The sequence below is a fragment of the Argopecten irradians genome, chromosome 5, assembly GCF_041381155.1.
Source record: "Argopecten irradians isolate NY chromosome 5, Ai_NY, whole genome shotgun sequence".
Lineage (NCBI taxonomy): Eukaryota > Metazoa > Mollusca > Bivalvia > Pectinida > Pectinidae > Argopecten > Argopecten irradians.
The window spans coordinates 44,690,299-44,713,206 of NC_091138.1; the positions used below are offsets into that span (position 1 = coordinate 44,690,299).

At 38.1% G+C, this 22,908-nt stretch overlaps 1 protein-coding gene across 1 annotated transcript in view; it reads left to right on the plus strand.

The window, feature by feature from the left end:
• Positions 1–22,908, plus strand: part of LOC138323987 (short transient receptor potential channel 7-like) — an 81,169-nt gene that overhangs the window by 16,800 nt on the left and 41,461 nt on the right. The window contains exon 2 of the mRNA XM_069268956.1: positions 20,533–20,629. Within this exon, the coding sequence (XP_069125057.1) occupies positions 20,533–20,629 (97 nt within the window). The remainder of the gene's footprint in view (positions 1–20,532; positions 20,630–22,908) is intronic.

Here is a 22,908-nt window from a genome sequence, read left to right on the forward strand (position 1 = left end):
TGTGTCTATTTCTAGTCAGTAGAGTACACGTGATGGTGTGTCTATTTCTAGTCAGTAAGTTACACGTGATGGTGTGTCTATTTCTAGTCAGTAGAGTACACGTGATGATGTGTCTATTTCTAGTCAGTACAGTACACGTGATGATGTGTCTATTTCTAGTCAGTACAGTACACGTGATGGTGTGTCTATTTCTAGTCAGTACAGTACACGTGATGATGTGTCTATTTCTAGTCAGTACAGTACACGTGATGGTGTGTCTATTTCTAGTCAGTAGAGTACACGTGATGGTGTGTCTATTTCTAGTCAGTAGAGTACACGTGATGGTGTGTCTATTTCTAGTCAGTAGGTTACACGTGATGATGTGTCTATTTCTAGTCAGTACAGTACACGTGATGGTGTGTCTATTTCTAGTCAGTAGGTTACACGTGATGATGTGTCTATTTCTAGTCAGTAGGTTACACATGATGATGTGTCTATTTCTAGTCAGTACAGTACACGTGATGGTGTGTCTATTTCTAGTCAATAGAGTACACGTGGTAATGTGTCTATTTCTAGTCAGTACAGTACACGTGATGGTGTGTCTATTTCTAGTCAGTACAGTATATTTGATGGTGTGTCTATTTCTAGTCAGTAGAGTACACTTGATGATGTTTCTATTTCTAGTCAGTACAGTACACGTGATGGTGTGTCTATTTCTAGTCAGTAGGTTACACGTGATGATGTGTCTATTTCTAGTCAGTATAGTACACGTGATGGTGTGTCTATTTCTAGTCAGTAGGTTACACGTGATGATGTGTCTATTTCTAGTCAGTAGGTTACACGTGATGATGTGTCTATTTCTAGTCAGTATAGTACACGTGATGGTGTGTCTATTTCTAGTCAGTATAGTTACACGTGATGGTGTGTCTATTTCTAGTCAGTAGGTTACACGTGATGATGTGTCTATTTCTAGTCAGTACAGTACACGTGATCTTGTGTCTAACTCTAGTCAGTACAGTACACGTGATGATGTGTCTATTTCTAGTCAGTACAGTACACGTGATGATGTGTCTATTTCTAGTCAGTACAGTAAACGTGATGATGTGTCTATTTCTATTCAGTAACATACAACTTTGACGTCCGACCATTATGTTTTCAGTAGAGTACACTTGATACTGAATTTGTTATTGTTATAAGTTAAAAGTACATGTGCTGATACTTTTTCTTGGTTCACGAACTGATTGCCTATTGAGATGGTTTCTACCAGAACCCTCCGATTCTTTGTTCATGCAAACGTTGTGAAGTCTTCAAACAACTTTATCTCGTTCCCTTGTATACCGACACGCGGTTTGTCAACATCCAGATTGCGTCAACACTCAGCGCTTTCTAAGATTAGTATCGACCCGTCAGAATTCCGGATAAATGTATTTATTGAGTCGCCTTTCTCTTCATGATTAACTGTATAACCATTTAACATTCCGGATCAGAAATGCAAACAGCGTTTTGATGAAATGGTTTTGTAAAATGTTACAGCTGGGTTCCTGTATTCGAGTTGTCTGCCTTATTACACATCTAATACATAGTATATATGGTTCCATATCGATATCGCGACCTTTTATCAGTAGCTGTTGTAACCCAGTAACCAGTTAGCGTTTAATTTTGTCATAATCGCTGAGTGTTTGACATTATTGATTTGTCCAAACAATATCTCAATTTCTGATTATTAGTAAATTTTAATTTTGGTTTGTCTGTCTCACAATTGCTTTTATATGAGTTTGCTATGGTTTTGTGTTTGGAGTTGTCTAAGATATAAAATAGGCTTTACCTGATGACAAATCCAATTGCTTTTTGCAATAAACTTTGTTGAAATTAAAGTAGCTTTGTCTTCCAGGGTTAATAAAAAAAAAACACACAAATTATTCTAAAAATCGGGAGCAAGTATTGATTGTGATATGTCCTATTGTGCCACGCAGGACTACGATACAAGATCTTTTTGCCTGTCCTACACAAGTAGGACTCAGTACCCGTGTGGTATAATGTCCTTGGTTCTGTTGTCCTTTTCTGTCCAGGTGGAGAAAACCGGATTAACGTAGAAAAACCACCGACCGTAACTGTCTGTATCTGGCAACTACACTTGAGCTTGAGCTTGCTCATTGTTGAGGACTGTCCATCCGTTGTGTACAATCCCAACATCTCGGAGAAATTTCCGGCAATCTTCGGAAATGACGCCGATAATTTCCGGAGATTGTCGGAAATTTCTTCGAGATTTGTAAAATGTATGAAAATGAACCCGTTTTGCAGAGACAGAGGAGCGTGACTCCCAGAAAGGAACTTTCCTGAATTTGTTTAGCATGTTGTGATGAAGAGCTACAAATAAATAAATGACCTTAACCTTTTCAAGGTCACACGGGTTAAAAATACTTAGATATTTAAACGACTTGTTGTCAATAACTAAAAGAATTGACAGGTTAGGTTCCTTCCTTTCCCCGTGCTCTTGATGGGTAGGGCTAGTTACTGCTAGACGATGCCATGGTAGGACATTTTAGGATCTAGGAGTCGTCTTCCAAATTAATAGATATATAGGTATAGCAGACGACTCCTCACTCTATGCTTTCTCTATATACTCTGCTCTTCCTACTCCATTTCCTATCTTTTCTCGTGCCCCGAAACGTTATATTTAGCGTCACGGTACGTAAAACTCTTCTTCAATAACTAAAAGTCCTGAGACTTGATGTTGGGCATGTAGCATAAACTTATCCTTCATGAGACATGAGCTAGTTTTGTAGGACAGTGGCGAGGCTTCAGAAGAGGAACTTCTTGAAGTTTTGCTTTAAATTCCTACTCCTCATTAACACATTGTATTAATTACAACCAAATTCGGCGTGAAACATCATTAGGAGAGGAGGACCAAATTTTGTATAAATGGGGCTGATTTGACTCGAATGGGACAGAGGGCGGGGCTCCCAAAAAGTTTGTTTCCCTAGCCCTTCTTCAAAATTTAGCACCTTTTAATTGTGTGTTGTGCTCGTTTATGATATATATAAGAATTATATCGCTGCTATATCAGTATTATCACCGACTTACAATATAAATCCTGTGGTATTTTCCTTCATATAAAACAAATGGTTTTCCATTCGTCATTGGAAGCCGGAATAGTTGTAACACGACACCTCCTACAATCTTAGTGGCGATTTGTGGCTGAATTTATTGTATTGAATGCCGTGTTTGATGAACAGCGTCCTGTCCGGTCCGGACACCGGTCACTAACTTTGACCAGCCATCACCCCGGACAGTCACTATGGTCAGTTTCGGTTAATCAATTGGATTGCAGTGATATCAAATGGATATTCCTGAACAGTCAGATAGATAGCATTTACGCCCGATACATCATTGCGTTAGGAGAGAGCAGTGTCAATACATGTTAAATCTTACACATACTTTTCTCATATATGCTTCCATCCTGATCAAGAAAATGTCGATAAGCTCTCGGACATGTATACAGTAAATTATATTTGTTGAATTACGGTAATTATAGAACGAATAACAATACCATTCCTTCATTTCGTTCCCGGTGGGACATGTAAATATACATGTAAATATCCCGTCCGTCGTTCCGAGCTACGTCGTTCTTGTCTTAGGACGATGGTTTTTCGATTCGAACTGTGGCTTGCCTCGTTGACCCTTTTAAAATTTGTAGCTCAATTCAACAATTAATTATTAAAGTGAATATTTAATGAGGCTAATTCTGTTATATAACTATGAACCAAATATGACAATTAACTATTGTTTAACATTTCTTATGAGAAATAAAACAAAAAATATATTGACAATTTCTGCGATATAGTTACCTGTTTCAATTGGTACCGTTGATTGAATCGTATAGCTATATGATGAATCGAGTACAATATGTACGTTGTACCCAAACCCGAGCCGGTGTCATGTAATTCAAAAAATGCAATAAATAGCCAGCGAAGAGTAGGTTAAATTTCTTTGTTTTCTAGTAATTGTTATCCAATAATTCATTTGTGATATTTTTGACATTCCAAAAATAAAAGTTTTGATTTAGAACATACTTTATGATTGAATGCATGTGGTACTGCGTGGAATCCCATCCGTCATCATTATATGAATCGTGCATCTTTTTACAAAAAACCTTAATGGTATAGAAACGTGCTGCTAGATTTGAAACATGATTGTTTAAGAGCTAATGAGTTCAATTTTGCATTTCCAAATGCCATAGAGGGCGCAATGGCAGAGTGGTTAAGGTGTACCGGCATGTTCCCACAAACAATCCACCTCTGGGTCGCGAGTTCAAATCTAATGTGATGTAGTTGCGTTGGTTTTTCTTTGGGTACTCCGGATTCCCCAACCTTTTAAACCTGACACATTCTTAAATGACCATGGCTATTAACGTTGGCATTGGACCAATCAAACCAAAGGTCAAATGTCAAAGAATCGTTTAAGGACCTTTATAAAGGGTTCATTCTCGTTGAAACAGCAACGAAATACATGTACATACATTGTAATTCTGAAGAATTATTATGACGGTATTCGGAATGATTCAATTAAATCTACGTTTCAGGGCGAAATGGATAACGAATTTCTTCAAGGACTTAAATACTGAGTCGCATTAATCAATATATCAGTAAACTTAAGGCTAAAGGGTATGATTATGATTGGAAGTGAACAAATCATGAAAAAAAGTTCCATCTATATATTACTATAATTAATTATTCTTTGTTTTCATACCAATCTGGCTTTCTAATTGGCCAATATTTTTTTTGCATACCACTATGAAAAAAAAATTCCTAGAATGGCGCGAAACCCCGACGTTATCGTGACGTCACAATAGAGACATTGCGTTGCGTATTGATTCGGAAAAAGAATCCCTTGAAAAACCATTATAACGTTACATTTAAACATACTTCATTTTATCAAATAGAGTATAAAATTAATTATAAAGTATTGATGTCACTATTTTTTAATTTTATCGGGGTATGAAAAAAAAAGTTTGCAAACTTTTGTGAGAATCGATTCACACAGTTTGCAAACAATTTTTTTTTCATACCCCGATAAAATTAAGAAATAGTGACATCAATACTTAAATATAATATATATATATATATATATATATATATTATCTCTCCAAAATTACAAATTAATTAAGGGACTCTTTTTCTTTGAAATCAGTACGCCATTGTTTCAGCAAATCAGAATCGACGTTACAAAAGACCATGCCATGTTTTCCTTTTTTCAGCTGACGAAGTAACATTTTGAGCCGATGAAAATTCTTGTTATAAGCAAAATCGGACTACTAGGGCATACAAGAATAAAACAAATAAAATGCCTCACGTGAAATAAATTTAGTATATGACGTCATTATATGAACTGTCAACTGATATTGTCATCGACCTTGACCTGGTCAATAACATTTCTTAATTCAGTATAACCGCGTAAAATTCTGATTTGATACGCATACAGTTAGGTAGGCAGTATACCTACACTTAATTCAGTATATCAGCAACCATTCTCCCGGGTGATATCTGATTTTAGTCAATATCGGAGATAAATAAAGAATATTTAATTGTCTTCATTTTATCGACACGAACAGTTTGCGGTGTGTGGTGACCCTGGGGTGCCGAGATAAGTTCGATAGAAAGTTGTGTGGTCGGCGATAAGACTAGCTGATGGAGTAGAGAAGTATGGATCGAGAAACAGACAGAACCATTGGTTTCATAGCGACACTTTAGTTGATGTTGCTGTGTTTGCTCAAATATGTTATTAAATGGGCCGATGTTCTCTCTAAGATTTCCAGCACGTGCGCTGATGACGTAGACGGTGTAAATCAATGCGCATTGTTTTCGTCAGAATATATTTCCACAGTTATTTAGAATTCGGTACCAGAACCAGTAGCAGTTCAACGGGATAGATAAGAGAGAATTATAAGTAGATACATATTATACTGTCGATACGTCATTACGATACAACTGTTCTTTCTGTGCCTACTTAACTAATATTACACTTTATATCAGCACTTCAGCAAAATTAATAGAAAACACATTTTCGGCATTATTGACAAAGGAAGAACGCCACGCAATCAAAAATTATACTTCAAGTAATGTGAATGAGAGTAGTCCAAATTAGAAACAGATAGGAAATGGTAAATACATGTAAGTAGTCCGGGACTGTTTACTGCTGAGTGATTGTAAGACACTTGTAATCGCCATCTTATTGTTGTTTTGATATCCACGAACATTAACATCGTGTTCTGTTTGGTTATAAACTTTGAGTTAATTGTCGTTGGAAAAGAAATCAGTTCCCCTATATGTTGAAAGACCACAATCGCAACATCCCGGATAAGTTCCCAGCAGTCTTCGGAAATATTGTCCGTAGGTCGGCGGTTTTTCCCCAAATACTGCGTCTTTCCATCATTGCCTTGAATTAGTCGTCACACCCTTAATTTAGTCGCATTAATAGTTCATGGGTACAAAATAAACCAAGCCAATCGAATGGGAGAATACATCGCATTGTGAATTACGACACATGAATCGAACAAAATATGATAAGATATAAAATCACCATAAAAGATGAGATATATGTGCCCTTATTTATTTATTGGCAAATTACAAACAAAATCAATGGTTAATATGAATATGAATAAGAATTCATAATGAATTTTGACATTATTGCTGAAATCATATATATTTACGTCTATTTTGTAGGGAAGTGAGCCAAATAGCAAAATGAAGCAGTGGTCTAAACAAAATTTCACAATATACAGCATTATCAGTGACTATTAAGTCAACTCTTCCATTTATGTTCAAGAAACATTTTTAAAATGTGAAAGTCTGTATAGTTATGAATTACTCATTAAATTGGCTTTATATTATTTCTACAGCTTACTTCATCAAAACTTTTGCTATACAACAGATTTCTGAAGAGAAACCAACAGGTCAAAATCTCTAAGCAGTTTGGGCATAAACAGCTTTTAACCATTGTGTTCTTATAAAGTATGTATTTCACTAACTTTACGTCATTTCTGCACCATATTTAATCAAAACTCTTGGAATTCAATAGATTTCTGAAAAGGAAACAACAGGTCAACATGTCCAACCAATTATGGTACAAAGAACATCAAAACATGACGTTCTTACTTAGTTGCAAATACCACCGACACGGTATAGAGATTATAACGAACAATTTTCAGCATCTGATATTTGTATTTTACATTGTCCTTGGTATATTGCATATTAACGCAAATGGCTCTGCATGGGAATGAACTGCAAGACAATATATTTGATTTGTTCCCGTATATGTCTAACATGCATTAGTTGTCGAGATAGGGCGCGCTGCTGTTGGCCACTCTGGCGTCATCCCTGTGTCACACAGCGTTTGTTTATGATCCTGTGATATGTCTGTTGTATCATAGTCTTACGAGATATCTGTTGGACAAAACAACCATAGTGATTTTCTTTGATGTATGTACACTCTGCCAGACTCCGCAGCCGACGAGTGCTAGGCTCGCGGCTACTGAAAGAACGAGGATTTTTAGATTTTGTTAGATTTACAAAATCATTGTAAATCGTTTCAAACATAGTCTATAACATTTGAGTGTGGATCGATTAGTTCATGCAGTTGGAGTGAGTTGAAAGGAATGGTAAAATGTTGACCAGAAAGGTTACCTGAGGAATTCGACAAAATGCATGAGGGCATGACAGTTTTGGAGGGTACTTGAGGGCCTGACAGTTTGAGGGGTTCATGAAGAGTGATACGTGAGGGTCTAACAGTTTCAGGGGTATGTGAGGGTGTGAGTGTGACAGTTTAACGGGTACGTGAGAACCTGACATTTTGAGGGGTACGCGAGGACATGACAATTCGAGGGGTACGTGAGGACCTGACAGTTTGAGGTTGTACGTGAGAGCCTGACAGTTTGAGGAGTACGTGAGGACCTGACAGTTTGAGGAGTACGTGAGGACCTGACAGTTTGAGGAGTACGTGAGAGCCTGACAGTTTGAGGTTGTACGTGAGAGCCTGACAGTTTGAGGAGTACGTGAGGACCTGACAGTTTGAGGGGTACGTGAGGACCTGACAGTTTGAGGAGTACGTGAGGACCTGACAGTTTGAGGAGTACGTGAGGACCTGACAGTTTGAGGGGTACGTGAGGACCTGACAGTTTGAGGGGTACGTGAGGACCTGACAGTTTGAGGGTACGTGAGGACCTGACAGTTTGAGGTATTGAGGCTGACACGTGACTGAGGACCTGACAGTTTGAGGGGTACAGTGAGGACCTGACAGTTTGAGGGTTACGTGAGGACCTGACAGTTTGAGGAGTACGTGAGACTGACAGTTTGAGGAGTACGTGAGGACCTGACAGTTTTTGAGGAGTACGTGAGGACCTGACAGTTTGAGGGGTACGTGAGGACCTGACAGTTTGAGGGGTACGTGAGGACCTGACAGTTTGAGGAGTACGTGAGGACCTGACAGTTTGAGGGGTACGTGAGGACCTGACAGTTTGAGGGGTACGTGAGGACCTGACAGTTTGAGGGGAGGTACATTTGAGGGTACGTGAGGACCAGTTTGAGGAGTACGTGAAGGCCTGACAGTTTGAGGGGTACGTGAGGACATGACAGTTTGAGGGTTACGTGAGGACATGACAGTTTGAGGGTTACGTGAAGACCTGACAGTTTGAGGGGTACGTGGAGACCTGACAGTTTGAGGGGTACGTGAGGACCTGACAGTTTGAGGGGTACGTGAGGACCTGACAGTTTGAGGGGTACGTGAGGACCTGACAGTTTGAGGGGTACGTGAGGACCTGACAGTTTGAGGGGTACGTGAGGACATGACAGTTTGAGGGGTACGTGAAGGCCTGACAGTTTGAGGGGTACGTGAGGACCTGACAGTTTGAAGGGTACGTAAGGACATGACAGTTTGAGGAGTACGTGAGGACCTGACAGTTTGAGGAGTACGTGAAGGCCTGACAGTTTGAGGGGTACGTGAGGACCTGACAGTTTGAAGGGTACGTAAGGACATGACAGTTTGAGGGGTACGTGAGGGTCTGTTATTTTGAGGGGTACGTGGGAGACCTGACAGTTTGAGGAGTACGTGAAGGCCTGACAGTTTGAGGGGTACGTGAGGACATGACAGTTTGAGGGTTACGTGAGGACATGACAGTTTGAGGGTTACGTGAAGGCCTGACAGTTTGAGGGGTACGTGAGGACATGACAGTTTGAGGGTTACGTGAGGACCTGACAGATTTTGAGGATTACGTGAGGATCCTGGGACAGTTTTTAGTGAGAGGGTACGTGAGGGACATGACAGTTTGAGGGGTACGTGAGGACCTGACAGTTTGAGGGGTACGTGAGGACCTGACAGTTTGAGGGGTACGTGAGGACCTGATAGTTTGAGGAGTACGTGAGGACCTGACAGTTTGAAGGGTACGTGAGGACATGACAGTTTGAGGGTTACGTGAGGCCTAGTCCGCTAAACCTGCTATATTATTAGGGTTTTTTTTTGCCTAATATATAGTCAGCTCGCGGTACCTCTTAAAAATGTGAAATCGTAGGACAGATTTGGCCTACGCTACGTCAGCGGCATATTTCTAATATATCGTCCATGCAATGCCGGGAAAACGTACACATACCTATATATTGGGATCTTATGTACTCCACTGCCCCCATGTTACATCCCATTTATGAAATTAAACATTTCTGCACAATGAAATACTTCAGACACCCTTCTATTTCACACATTTGTAATGGCCGCCGTATACACATTTAGTAGAACAAACGTCAGCCAATCAACGTCGCTTCCGGTTTTATTTAAAAAAAAAACCACCACGGTTTTATTTTTAAAAAAAAACCACGTGTAGTTGAAAGATAAACAAAATGCTAGCCAGTGTTAGTTTTTATAGTGAAAATCTGGTCGACAATCACAACATGTTGTTAAATATTCAAATTGAACACGACTGTTGCTGGTACCGCATCTACATGTACATGGTAGCATTTTGTTTATCTTTCAACTACACTTGGTTTTTTAAAAATAAAACCGGAAGCGACGTTGATTGGCTGCCGTTTGTTCTACTAAATGTGTATACGGCGGCCATTACAAATGTGTGAAATAGAAGGGTGTCGGAAGTATTTCATTGTGCAGAGTTGTTTAATTTCATAAATGGGATGTAACATGGGGGCAGTGGAGTACATAAGATCCCAATATATAGGTATGTGTACGTTTTCCCGGCATTGCATGGACGATATATTAGAAATATACCGCTGACGTAGCGTAGGCCAAATCTGTCCTACGATTTCACATTTTTAAGAGGTATCGCGAGCTAGCAAAAAAAAATGAAAGAGCCTAATAATATAGGCAGGTTTAGCGGACTACGTGAGGCCATGACAGTTTGAGCTGTTACGTGAGGTCCTGACAGTTTGAGGGGTACGTGAGGGTCTGACAGTTTGAGGGGTACGTGAGGACCTGACAATTTGAGGGGTACGTGAGGGTCTGACAGTTTGAGGTGATACATGAAGGCCTGACAGTTTGAGGGGTACGTGAGGGTCTGATAGTTTGAGGGGTACGTGAGGCCTGACAGTTTGAGGAGTACGTGAGGCCTGGCAGTTTGAGGGGTCACGTGGGGACCTGACAGTTTGAGGGTTACGTGAGGGTCAGACAGTTTGAGGAGGTATGTTAAGGTCTGACAGTTTGAGGGGTACGTGAGGACTCACAGTTTGAGGGGTCGTGAGGGCCTGATAGTTTGAAGGGTACGTGAGGACCTGACAGTTTGATGTTGTACGTGAGAGCCTGACAGTTTGATGTTGTACGTGAGGGCCTGATAGTTTGAAGGGTACGTGAGGACCTGACAGTTTGATGTTGTACGTGAGGGCCTGATAGTTTGAAGGGTACGTGAGGACCTGACAGTTTAAATGGTTCTTTAGGTCCTGAAAATAGGAACAATCTTGGATACACCATGGCCGTCACTACCACGTGAGGGCCTTAGTGTAGCGTTCGTTGTCCATACTAACACATTGTACTGCACCAGTCGTTCTACACTACACAGATTTTACAGCTGTAATTGAATCAACTTTTTATATCCAGAAATGATATATTTATTCCTACCAAGAGAGGAATCAAATTAAACTAAAACTCAATCACTTGTTTGATAATGGAAATAAAATTCACCGTCACTGCCATCTGGAGTTTATACAGAAATCCATACATTTATCAACAATTATGGACTTCAGAATTAAGTTAGCTTACTTTATTGATATAGGAAGTATGACAGCTTGTTTACCATGTTCCTATGCTTGGTAAGGTTGATATACGCCGAACGTGATTTTTACGGATTATCTCCCCTTTATGAAACATTTGGTAGACTGCTGTTTTTTTGCCTCCTTTGCACATATTTTTGGATTTTATAGTGTTTTATTATAGAGGAAAATACTGTCGGAGACTTCCAACAGAGAGTAGACGAACTGCTCCAGGTCCAAAATAGTCCTAGACTGGTTCCCCAGTGTTTATCCATTTTGCTATCATTTTCTTTCAAAGAGTTATGTGCCCTTGGCGGAAGTTATATTGATTGAAGCGTCATAAGAGAGAGGTTGACTTGACGTTATCTCTGAAAAAATATAATGTTACACTTATATTATAAACACAAGACGAAAGTCAACATTTACCCGCAAATAAAGAATGAAGGTGGCCAAAGGAGAGAACATAATTTGTTTTGAATGTACTTATGATAATAACTCGAGTCCAAAAGTAAGTGGGGGTCAAAAGAATGTTAAGTTTTAATAATACGAATATTATTAGTACGCACATTTTTGTTTACCTTCTTTAAAAAGCGAGTTAAATCCAGAACGTGTTAAGTTACAGTGGAATATGCTGAATGAAACCTGGAGTAACCGGTGAGAAAAGCACCGTCTCGCAAAGTATTGTTAGGAAACCAGAGGTTGAGACATGTACTAGAATGGTCTTTTATTTGTTTGTGTGTTGTTTTTTTGTGTGCTTTTTTGTGGTTGAAGAAACGTTTGTCTTATGCATTAAGTTAATTCATATAGCTCTGATCATGCTATTCAGCTTACAGATCATGTGCCGTTGTGCTTGTATCGTTGTTTGATACTTAAAAGTAGGTAAATTGAATGGTTAATGTATCGATTGTCTTTGGACAATGAATGAACTATTCCAGTAAAGACTGGCGTAGTTTGTACCTGTAATTGATGAGGATAATAGATTTATCGGATTCATATCACACCTTCAAGAGCATTGATTGGTCTGTTAATGGCGAATAACGCCGCTGGCGATAGCGTTCAGCACTTGTGCCAGATCTTGGCCTAATATACGTCATACATCTTGCACACAGCACCATTACGCGAAAAAATATTATTTTATGCTCATTTATTATTCATTCCGGATTTACGACAATCCAGGGGCCGATTGATATATAATAGAATACGTTCTGTCGTGTATTCCGGTATTTAAATGCAATTAAACAAAACCCTTAATACATGTAAAAAGTACAGCTCGAAATCCAATTCCATTTCCCTCTCGGTCAGACCATCGCAGGTATTGCGTTTTCATTCGTTTTCCCATCAATTTGGTCCATATACTTGGTCGTCAATCTGCTCCTGAATGGAGCAGACGAGTCCACGCACAGGTATGTCCCATCAACTGGGCTACGACAATCAGTATCGTAGGGCGATAAAACTGGGCGCTTGGCATCGCCTTAAAAATCTACTTTTCTCGTCACTGTTACTCTTGAGATTCTAGAGACACGCTGTTATTTTGTCTGTCTTTGAGTGACCACAAACTGACCAATCGCAAAAGGTCAACAAAAGATGTTCAAACGTCAGATGTGAAAACGTCATAGTGCTTTGATGTGACGTCAGATTAGCGACAAAGTTTGTTGGTTGTGTCCAGGAAATATGGCCAGACTCGTACATCCGCTATCGGAATATCGAGCACAAGCCTTCGAACACGAAAGGTCAGTAAGTCTTAATTTTTTAGCATATGGTCAGCGACTTCCGGTTTTCTGAATGGTAGAAGGCTCAGTGATATCATCCCAATTATGTAACAGGTAAAATAAAGTTAGTGGTCAGTGATATTGTTCTATAGAGTATCTTCTTTTTAAAGATTTTCCCGTTGAACTGTGATATATTTCTATTTAGCAGTGATGTAATTTTATTGAATAATGATGTATTTATATTGAACAGTGATGTATTTCTATTGAACAGTGATGAAATTCTATTGAACGGTGATGTATTCTATTGAACGGTGATGAAATTCTATTGAACGGTGATGTATTCTATTGAACGGTGATATATTTCTATTGAACAATGATGTATTCATATTGAACAGTGATGTATTTCTTTTGAACAGTGATGAAATTCTATTGAACGGTGATGTATTCTATTGAACGGTGATATATTTCTATTGAACAATGATGTATTCATATTGAACAGTGATGTATTTCTATTGAACAGTGATGAAATTCTATTGAACGGTGATGTATTCTATTGAACGGTGATATATTTCTATTGAACAATGATGTATTCATATTGAACAGTGATATATTTCTATTGAACGGTCATGAAATTCTATTGAACGAAGATGTATTTCTATTGAACAGTTATGTATTTCTATTTAATGGTCATGACATTCTATTGAACGGTGATGTATTCTATTGAACGGTGATGTATTTCTGATAAAAGGTATATTTCTATTGAACGGTGATGTATTTCTATTGAACGGTGATGTATTTCTATTGAACGGTGATGAATTTCTATTGAACAGTGACGTATTTCTATTGAACAATGATGTATTTCTATTGAACAGTGACGTATTTCTGTTGAACGGTGAGGTATTTCTAATGAACGGCATGTGTTTCTATTGAACGGTGATGCATTTCCGATGAAAGGTGTATTTTTATTGAACTGTGATATATTTCTTTTGAACAATGACGTATTTCTATTGAACGGTGATGTATATCTATTGAACACCGATTAATTTCTATTGAACATTGATGTATGCCTATTGAACAATGATGACTTTTTATTGAACAGTGATGTATTTCTATTGAACGGTGATGTATTTCTTTTGAACGGTGATGTATTTCTGAAGAAATGTGTTTTTCTATTGAACTGTAATGTTTTTCTATTGAACAATAATGTAATTTTATTGAACAGTGACGTATTTCTATTGAACGGTGATGTATTTCTATTGAACGGTGATGTATTTCTATTGAACGGTGATGTATTTCGTGACGTATTTCTATTGAACGGTGATGTATTTCTATTGAACGGTGATGTATTTCTATTGAACGGTGATGTATTTCTATTGAACAGTGACGTATTTCTATTGAACGGTGAGGTATTTCTAATGAATGGTGATGTATTTCTTTTGAACAGTGGTGTATTTCTATTGAACGGTGGTGTATTTCTATTGAACGGTGGTGTATTTCTGTTAAATGTTGATGTATCTCTGTTGAACGGTGATGAATTTCCATTGAACAGTGACGTATTTCTATTGAACAGCGACGTATTTCTATTGAACGGTGATGTATTTCTGTTTAATGTTGATGTATATATGTATATCTACTACTACAGTTATTATTTGGTCATTAATTGGGTAATGTTTTTCTTGAGGCCGCAGTTGCCGAGTGGTTGAGATATTCCGAAATATTTTGAGGGGAGGGGGAGGGATGTCCAGACATATTACCATGAGTTCTAAACCTTTGGTTCACGATTTCAAATCCCATATGGGACTGTTGCCAGGTACTGCCCTATGGTCCATGGCTATTCTCCGGGCACTCCGGCTTTCCTTCTCCATTTGAATCTGAAACTATGACGTTAAAGTGATATAACCAAACCAAATATTGTTTCTGATTTCGTACACATGACAACAAACCCACGATACTCAATAGCGATCAAGATGTTTTATTTTACGTAAACATAAAATGAGACATCTTTTATAAAACTCATTTTTCTGCGCTGGGAAATGTTTATACAGTATAATATAGTTAATATCCGATAAGTTAGGCCATCTTGTTATTCGTATATGTGATACAATTACATGTTGTAATACTGTATCTATCTCTACGAACTTGCTATCTCAGCACTACGCTTTGCAATCCAATTAGATATAAAACTACAACTACATTTTAAATTGAATGTGAAGTATGTGTCTCATAAAATGAAATGAAAATAAATGAGTCGTCGTTTGGCATTTTTTATCAGCGGTATATCAAATTTCTCTTGGACTCTTGATCAATGTTAATTCAATCTGAAGCAATGCAGTATTGCAGTTGCTAGTGTTCAAATTAAGTAACATACGGCTAAAAAATATATAAAAAAAACCTAGACATCCTGTTACTGTAAGCATTATTGATACAGCGACCATTGATATAAGACGCAATGTTTTATGTACTATGGTATTTTGTAATAAATGTACATGGTCGGATTGTTTTTTTTATTAGTTTAACGTCCTATTAACAGCCAGTGTCATTTAAGCATGTACCAGGTTTGCTGGTGGAGGAAACCCGGAGTACATGGAGTAAAACCACTGAACGTCGGTTAGTACATGTCATTTGTGTCACATGGAATTCATACTCACAGCACAGAGACGGAGAGTCTGCGGATATATGTCGGAACTTCTCAGTCACTCGGGTATCGGAAGGTTTTCCGGCACAGGATTGTTCACCGTTAATCGCAAGGGCGTAAGAATGTTTACTTGTCGCCTCGCATGTATGATCGTGAAAGGCGGTTAAATTTGGGATATTGAATATTTTGTAGCTCATCAAACTATCAAATTTGTTAGGCCCATTTCGACTATCTGCCCTAGTTAGAAAAGATGTATGGATTTTGTCCCCTGTTGACCGAGACACGTGAAATTATATGATTAACGGTAGTTCTTATGGCGCTAAGTAAATAGAAATTAAGAAAGTCGCTTATGTAGGATTGATCATTGTCTTTTGTCTTTAAACTGGATTGTTTTGGTATGATATGGAATGTTTCAAGACAACGTTATTAGGACATAGTGATCTGAAGGTGGAAGTGTCCTCCACCTCTGAGTCGTGAGTCCGAATCCAACGCGTGGGTAGTTACAGTTACTGACCGTAGCTAGGTGAATATTCTGGTATTACAGATTTCCTTCAACCCAAAACCTGATATATCATCGAAGACCTCGACTGTCACAGTGAATAGTTAAAAACAAAGATGATAAAATGCACGATGAAAACAATTCTAAACGCCCATGTCAGAATCTTGTATTCAGCATAAAAGATACAGCGTTAATGGCTAATATCGCCACGGCGATTCTTCATATCAACAGAATTATTTAAGATCGTGTGCAGGCTGAGTGATGTGAACGACCATTGATCTTTTGTAGAGTAATTACAAATCGGATAAAATAACAGCGCTATTGTCACTCCATTCTCACACAACTCACTGCCAATATAAACGGAATACATTACAAATATAGCAACCAAGTCCAGTATAGACAATTGGTCCGGATAACAAGTCCCGATTTGGCTCTAAACTCTACCAGTCACTTACATGCCGCTGCGAGAGGCACGGATTTAATGCCATTTAAAATTATTGCTAGTTTGTTTTTATTGTTTTTTGGATAATTGTTCCATCAACCGACAAAATCCAGTATAAGGAAGAAATGTTTCCAACAGCAACTAAATCCCTTTATTCAGTGGTATTACATTGTCGTCTATGTTCCGTCTTCTGGAAAATTCACTGAAATTTTGGTGCCAGTTTTAATACATTTCTCTAGTCAGTTTTGTTGTTCTATTATATAAATACTGCAATGAAGCACCCAAGACTACAACATTCATGGAATTATCACAGTAAATGCAAGTTATAAATAAAATGTACATTGGACTGGGGCTCTGGAAGGACAATTGAACTTCGAAAAATGAATGTTTCGTTTCGTATCCAAGGACAATTAAACTTCGAAAAATGAATGTTTCGTTTCTTATCCGATGTAATGCTTTTTGTTCTTCTGACAGATTTCCCTTTTACGAATATTTGCATGCTAATCGCCTTTCCGGAAAAAAAATTCTTACAAAATGTTATTCATGCAACATATGGATGTATTTTTATCGTTTATAACAGGCATGCGTACTTTTGTAAACTTTATGAGAAACGTACAATTACCTAGGTTCTTCTCTTCTTTGTTTCCTTTTGATTGGGTTTTTAGCGTCATAATAGTTAGTTCATTTTAGTAGGTCATGTGCACTTTATGTAATCAGAGTATTATTATAATAAGTTATATGAATAAAATTTTACGAGTAAAATAAAAATAAAACATAATTTGATAGAGATCGCAGTAAATCTTAACACAGTTTCTTTTCACTTTTCCGCTGTTGATTGTATTACTACCGTCGTAATTTTAGTTTGCTGGGCCTACGTGAACTTTATATAATCAGGGTATTACAATAGGTCGTATGAACACAACTTTACGAGTAAAAAGAAATTAAAGCATTCTTTACTTGTGATCACAGTTAATCAAAATTAATTTTAACATAGTATATATGGTAATGTATAAAGATTTCTACGATGGAGAATCCACCGAATGTAGTCGATGGTGATTTATGAGTTTCTAATTAGCTGAATAACAATGACAAAACCCAGTAAGCATCGTCTACTTTCTAAGCAAGATGTTAACCAAGCACGTGTGTCAGCTATTGTAGAAGTAATCGTGGACATTAAGTCTCGCATTCCAAAAGCTGACCTACTTCCGGTGTTATTTCCGGTCGATTGGTTAACTGTTTTGGTGCCAACGTTCTCCTCGTGTTCAGCAATGACTGTGAGTGAACGGACATACTGACCTGGTCAAGTGATCGTGGGCGAGAAAACCATTGTTATATTATACTTTGTAGTATCTGGGCCAATTTTTAGCGGGGATTTGGGAGGGGGAGGTAGAGGCAACTCTCTCGGCGGGGATTGGAGAGGGGGGGATAGGAGGAAACTCTCTCTCAGCTGGGATTGGGGAGGGAGAGGTAAAGGAAACTCTCTCAGCGGGGATCGGGGAGGGGGGAGTTAGAGGCAACTCTCTTGGCGGGCATTGGGAAGGGGGATGGGGGAGGAAACTCTCTCAGCGGGGATTGGGGAGGGGGGAGTTAGAGGCAACTCTCTCGGTGGGGATTGGGGAGGGGAAAGGGAGAGGTAACTATCGGCGGGGATTGGAGAGGGGGCAAATCTAGACCTCATGGCTAGATGGTTGGGAAGTGTACTCTTGGGTTGAAGTAGAGAGGGGAAGGCAACTCTCTCAGCGGGGATTGGGGAGTCAACTCTCTTCGTGAGGATTGGGGAGGAAGCAAGTTTATATCCCTTGGCTAGATTAGGGATGGAGAATAAACTCCCTTTGGTTGGATTAGAGATGGAAGGAATTGAGATTATATCCTACTCTGAATACCAATACTGATGATGCAAACAAAAACTTTTAAGAACAAGCTTCAGCATTTGTCAACAAATATCTACGAAAAATACAATTAAGATTTTATTTTGAGTTAAACATCATCCTTGTAATTTTAAGTATATTACTAGACACATGAGGATGTTTCAGCCTAAAAGAAGTAAACTTTTGACAGGCAGATATGACACTTTAAAAGATGAAATAGCCGTTGCACAGTATATAAATGCTACCTACATTAGAGGGTGACAGCGCCCAGTGTCACCCCGGCCGATGGAATCACCGTCATCCGAGGCTCTAGAACTATCTACTTGGTATTTCTGCAGTAATGCAAACGTCAATGAACTTGTCAAAGAGGGAATGATATTCCAAAAACCAGAAATGATATTCCTAAGTCGATAAAAGTGGTAGTTTCTGTTCCTGCTTAGCGCTTAGCATAACGGGAGTGGGACGACTGGTTCGCTCGTTGTCAGTATAATGGACCGGGTGGGATGTGTTGCTTGGTTCTTTGGCGGCATGCTTTATTGATATATCGCTATAAAAGGGGCAACAGTTCCACCATATAAGAAGACACAACATGAATATACCAAAACACACACCTCGCACAGCATACACGCAACACACCACATACATGGGAGGCCGTCCTTACATGACCATAGCTGTTAATAGGACGTTATACATGGGAGGCCGTCCTTACATGACCATAGCTGTTAATAGGACGTTATACATGGGAGGCCGTTCTTACATGACCATAGCTGTTAATAGGACGTTAATTAATCTATCAAACAAACAAACAAGATATTCCTAACGGCAGAATTTCGAACAACGATCAACAAACAAGTGCATTATACCCTCGTAAAGAAGTCACGAAATGTTTATTCGCTAGAATTTAATTTTCTCGTTAAAAGTCAAAATCGCGAAAACCCTATTCCGTGAAGACAGCATTATGTCATAATTTTTCAAAAGAGAAAAAATGAAAATAATTGAAAAAAATAACATTAATAAAACATTGATTCTCTCGAAATATTTTTAAAGACAATTCTTGCCGTTACAAATGGCATAATTAACACAAGAAAATGATTGAATGTGGACAGACACTGTCATGCCCTCCTAAACACCGACAATATGTGCAGACAATTCATGGTCTCCAGCAAACATCCAAATCTGAGCAAAGGCCATCCCTCGTCCTTCACAAAGCTAGCTAACCATGCATCAACAATCACTAGGCTCTGCAAAACATCAGAATTAATATGGTCTATATTTCACAAATCCATCTCTCCGGGATTCTTATTGGCTGTTGGGATTCCTGAAATTGTCTCTAAGTGTACCGTATAACATACATTTGGTTCGTCTGAGATATTGCCCTTAGGCCTATACGATATTGTTGAATACATCCACATTTGAGTATCTATTGCAAACAATTCTTGAAGCATGATATGATATGAGTATTATAAAAATCAATGAACGACGATATCAGTTTTGATTTAAAACTAAATTTTCTTCTGTAGACATGAGCACATAGTTGAGGTTTGTCTTAAAATAGATAGGAAACATGGAATTAATTCGATCGTGGAATAATAGAGTTTTGATTTATTAGAAAATGAACGGTTGAGGAAGAGAGACGGTGGGACTGGAATATGGTCGGTTCTGCTATGACATTTACCCTTCCACACGCTCCACTCTGGTGGTCAATACAGAGCTACGTCTAATCACTATCTGCAATGCAAGGCATGCAAACAAGACAATTTCCGTAGGAACATTTTCGCCGCCATGGACTTAACAACTGTTTTTTGATAAAACTACCTGTTGCTCTGTTCTAAATTCGAAAGAACTTTTGCTTTTGTGTTACGAACCAATTTTTTGTTGGACATGTTAGGTGGAAATGTATTGGACAAAAGTCAAGTGTTTTGCTAGGATATATTATAAGATGGCGGAATAAGAAAAGAACAGGGAGGATAAAAATTGAGCAATTTGAAGAGGATAATTTTTAAAAGTGAAGAAAATCAGGGACGTATTTGGGGGAGATAGTGAGTGCTGATAGGGGCGTTTTAGGGAAGGGACCATATTATTATCAGTGTCCACTTATAAGAACACAGCAATGTCCAAAACGTTTTCGTCTTGTATCGTTTACAATTCTCCAATCCACAGGGGAGCGGAGTTCACGACCACGGGCTCCAGTGAACACAAGCGGGCCTCGGCCATGCCATCCCAGGGCTCACTCTTCAACAACTTCGAGGATGTGCAGGTAAGTCGTTTATCATATCATTACAAATTGTAATCAATTAACACGGTTACAGGTAAAACTTTAATTGTTTAGTTTATTACAGGTAAGGAATTTGTATGCCATTTGAGGTAAGGACTTTACAGGTTATTACTATAATATAAGGTAAATATTACACTTCATAAAAAATAAGATACACTTTGTTTTTGTTACCGTAAACCTGGAAATTTGCCAGAGGGAAAATTTCCGGTAATTACGCCAAGGTTGCTGGCTCGCGAAAATTAACCCCGCAGGTATAATATTTTGTGAATGTATAAACTTTGTCACCAAAAGTCTGAAAGTGTGTCTATCTAAAAATAACACCACCACGAAAGTTTTATGTATACAAATCGCGAAATAAAGCCTCGCGAAAATATCCACTATTACAGTATTTACACTACATTTTATTTATCAATACATGCTAGTGCTTTACACTTAAGTTACTAGTACTATTCTTTGTTTGATGGAGTGCGTGGGAGGAGAGGGAGTGTCAGTCTACTTTATCTCTCCCATAAAGATTGGTAGTATCACTTTATGGAGTGTAAGTTTTAAAGCTGAACAAGTGATGTCATTGTAATGGCATTGATTATAAGATCTCGGTAAATTGAAAATAAATCATGAATACTATTCTCAGATAATAAAGGTGTTTTAGAGACGTGGAAGGGTCAAGCTATAATTAATTTCGTTTTGGGTCACGGAAACTTAAACTTTAATAGGTCACTATTTATGTTGTGTGTCTTTGGACGGTCTTGATCAATTTGCATTTTAACTCGTCTCAATACCTATAAGGCCAAGGTCTTGACCATGTAGTTAGGATGGAACTGTATCGATTTTGTCCAAATGAATTAGGTTGTCATCCAATGCCACATTAGTCCATACGGTAAAAACTTAACACTCTCCTTAAATAAACAAATGTCTCAGAAACTAGCCACAAGTCTTAAAAAGCATGTTAAGGGTTACGACAAAAGAATTTCCCAATTGATGACCTTGACTTCTATTCAAGGTCACACGTGTAAAATATACTAACACCTTTCGCAGTTGGTTTCTCGTAACTAATATAGGGCATAGAATATGCTAGGGTGAAGTGCTACTTAATTTAGTCATAACCTAGACTTTCATTTGAGGTTGCTTGGTATAATCAGGTTGTAAAGTCTTTAAATAACTTCTCAAAAACAAGAGGCTCTGATACTTCTAATCGGGTTGGAAGCATGCTTTATTAAAGGTTGTGAAAGTTTGTAAACTCAATGACCTTGACCTACTTAAGACTTTTATACAAGATACAGACCGACAGACTCAATTAAGCTGTAATTGGTAGCATTATTCTTTCCCGCTGTCTTTTAGTCTAAGCGGAAATTGTCCCATATTAATTTAAGTGGTTTTTACATCATGTAAATATGACATTTTTGACGTAAACACTTTGAAACCCTCAAGATCAAGATGGAAGTTTCAGGACCGCTTGGCCTTCTGTTATAGTAACTTTTAGTGTATTATTTTTTTTTAAATCCGTATAGGCAATCGAGACTGAAAGGCATAAAACTAATATTCAAATAAATACAGGTCCTTTTTGCCTTTTGTTAAGAGTGAGTTTCAGTATATATATGTTTATTTTCTTTCTTAGTTTTTCGTGATTTTAAGCATTTTTTTACTTATGCATTTCAATATTCAAATAAGTGATACGAGATAATGATGCCATTTGAAGCATACTTTTAGCAGTAATTATGTGGATTGTGAGAGTAATTTTCAGTATATTATTTTTTTTATATCCGAGGCTATCTTGAATGTAACCTCAAAACCAAAGTGAATGATACAGGACCAATTGGCCTTTTGTAAGACTTATTGTACTTGTTTATTTTCTATGCGATCATGACTGTACTTTAGTATTAAGATGCTGGACCCATTGGCCTTTTCTTAGAGTAATTTTCAGTATACTATTTTATAACCACAGTGATTGTGACCTATCAACATGAAGTTTAGCGATACATGACCAAATGGCCTTTTGATTCTAATTTTAAAACACATTTATATCATGACGAACGATACAGCTCCTCTTTGCCTTTTGTTTGAGTAAAGTCACATGTTTGTTTTCCATCCCATGCCTCTCTGTAAATCTTATAATTGTTAATACTTTAGTATCAAGATGAGCGATACAGGATCAATTGACCTTTTGTTTGAGTAACTTTACATGTTTGTTTTCCATCCCATGCTATCCTGCCTGTAAATCTTATAATTGTAAACACTTCAGTATTAAGCTGGGCGATACAGGA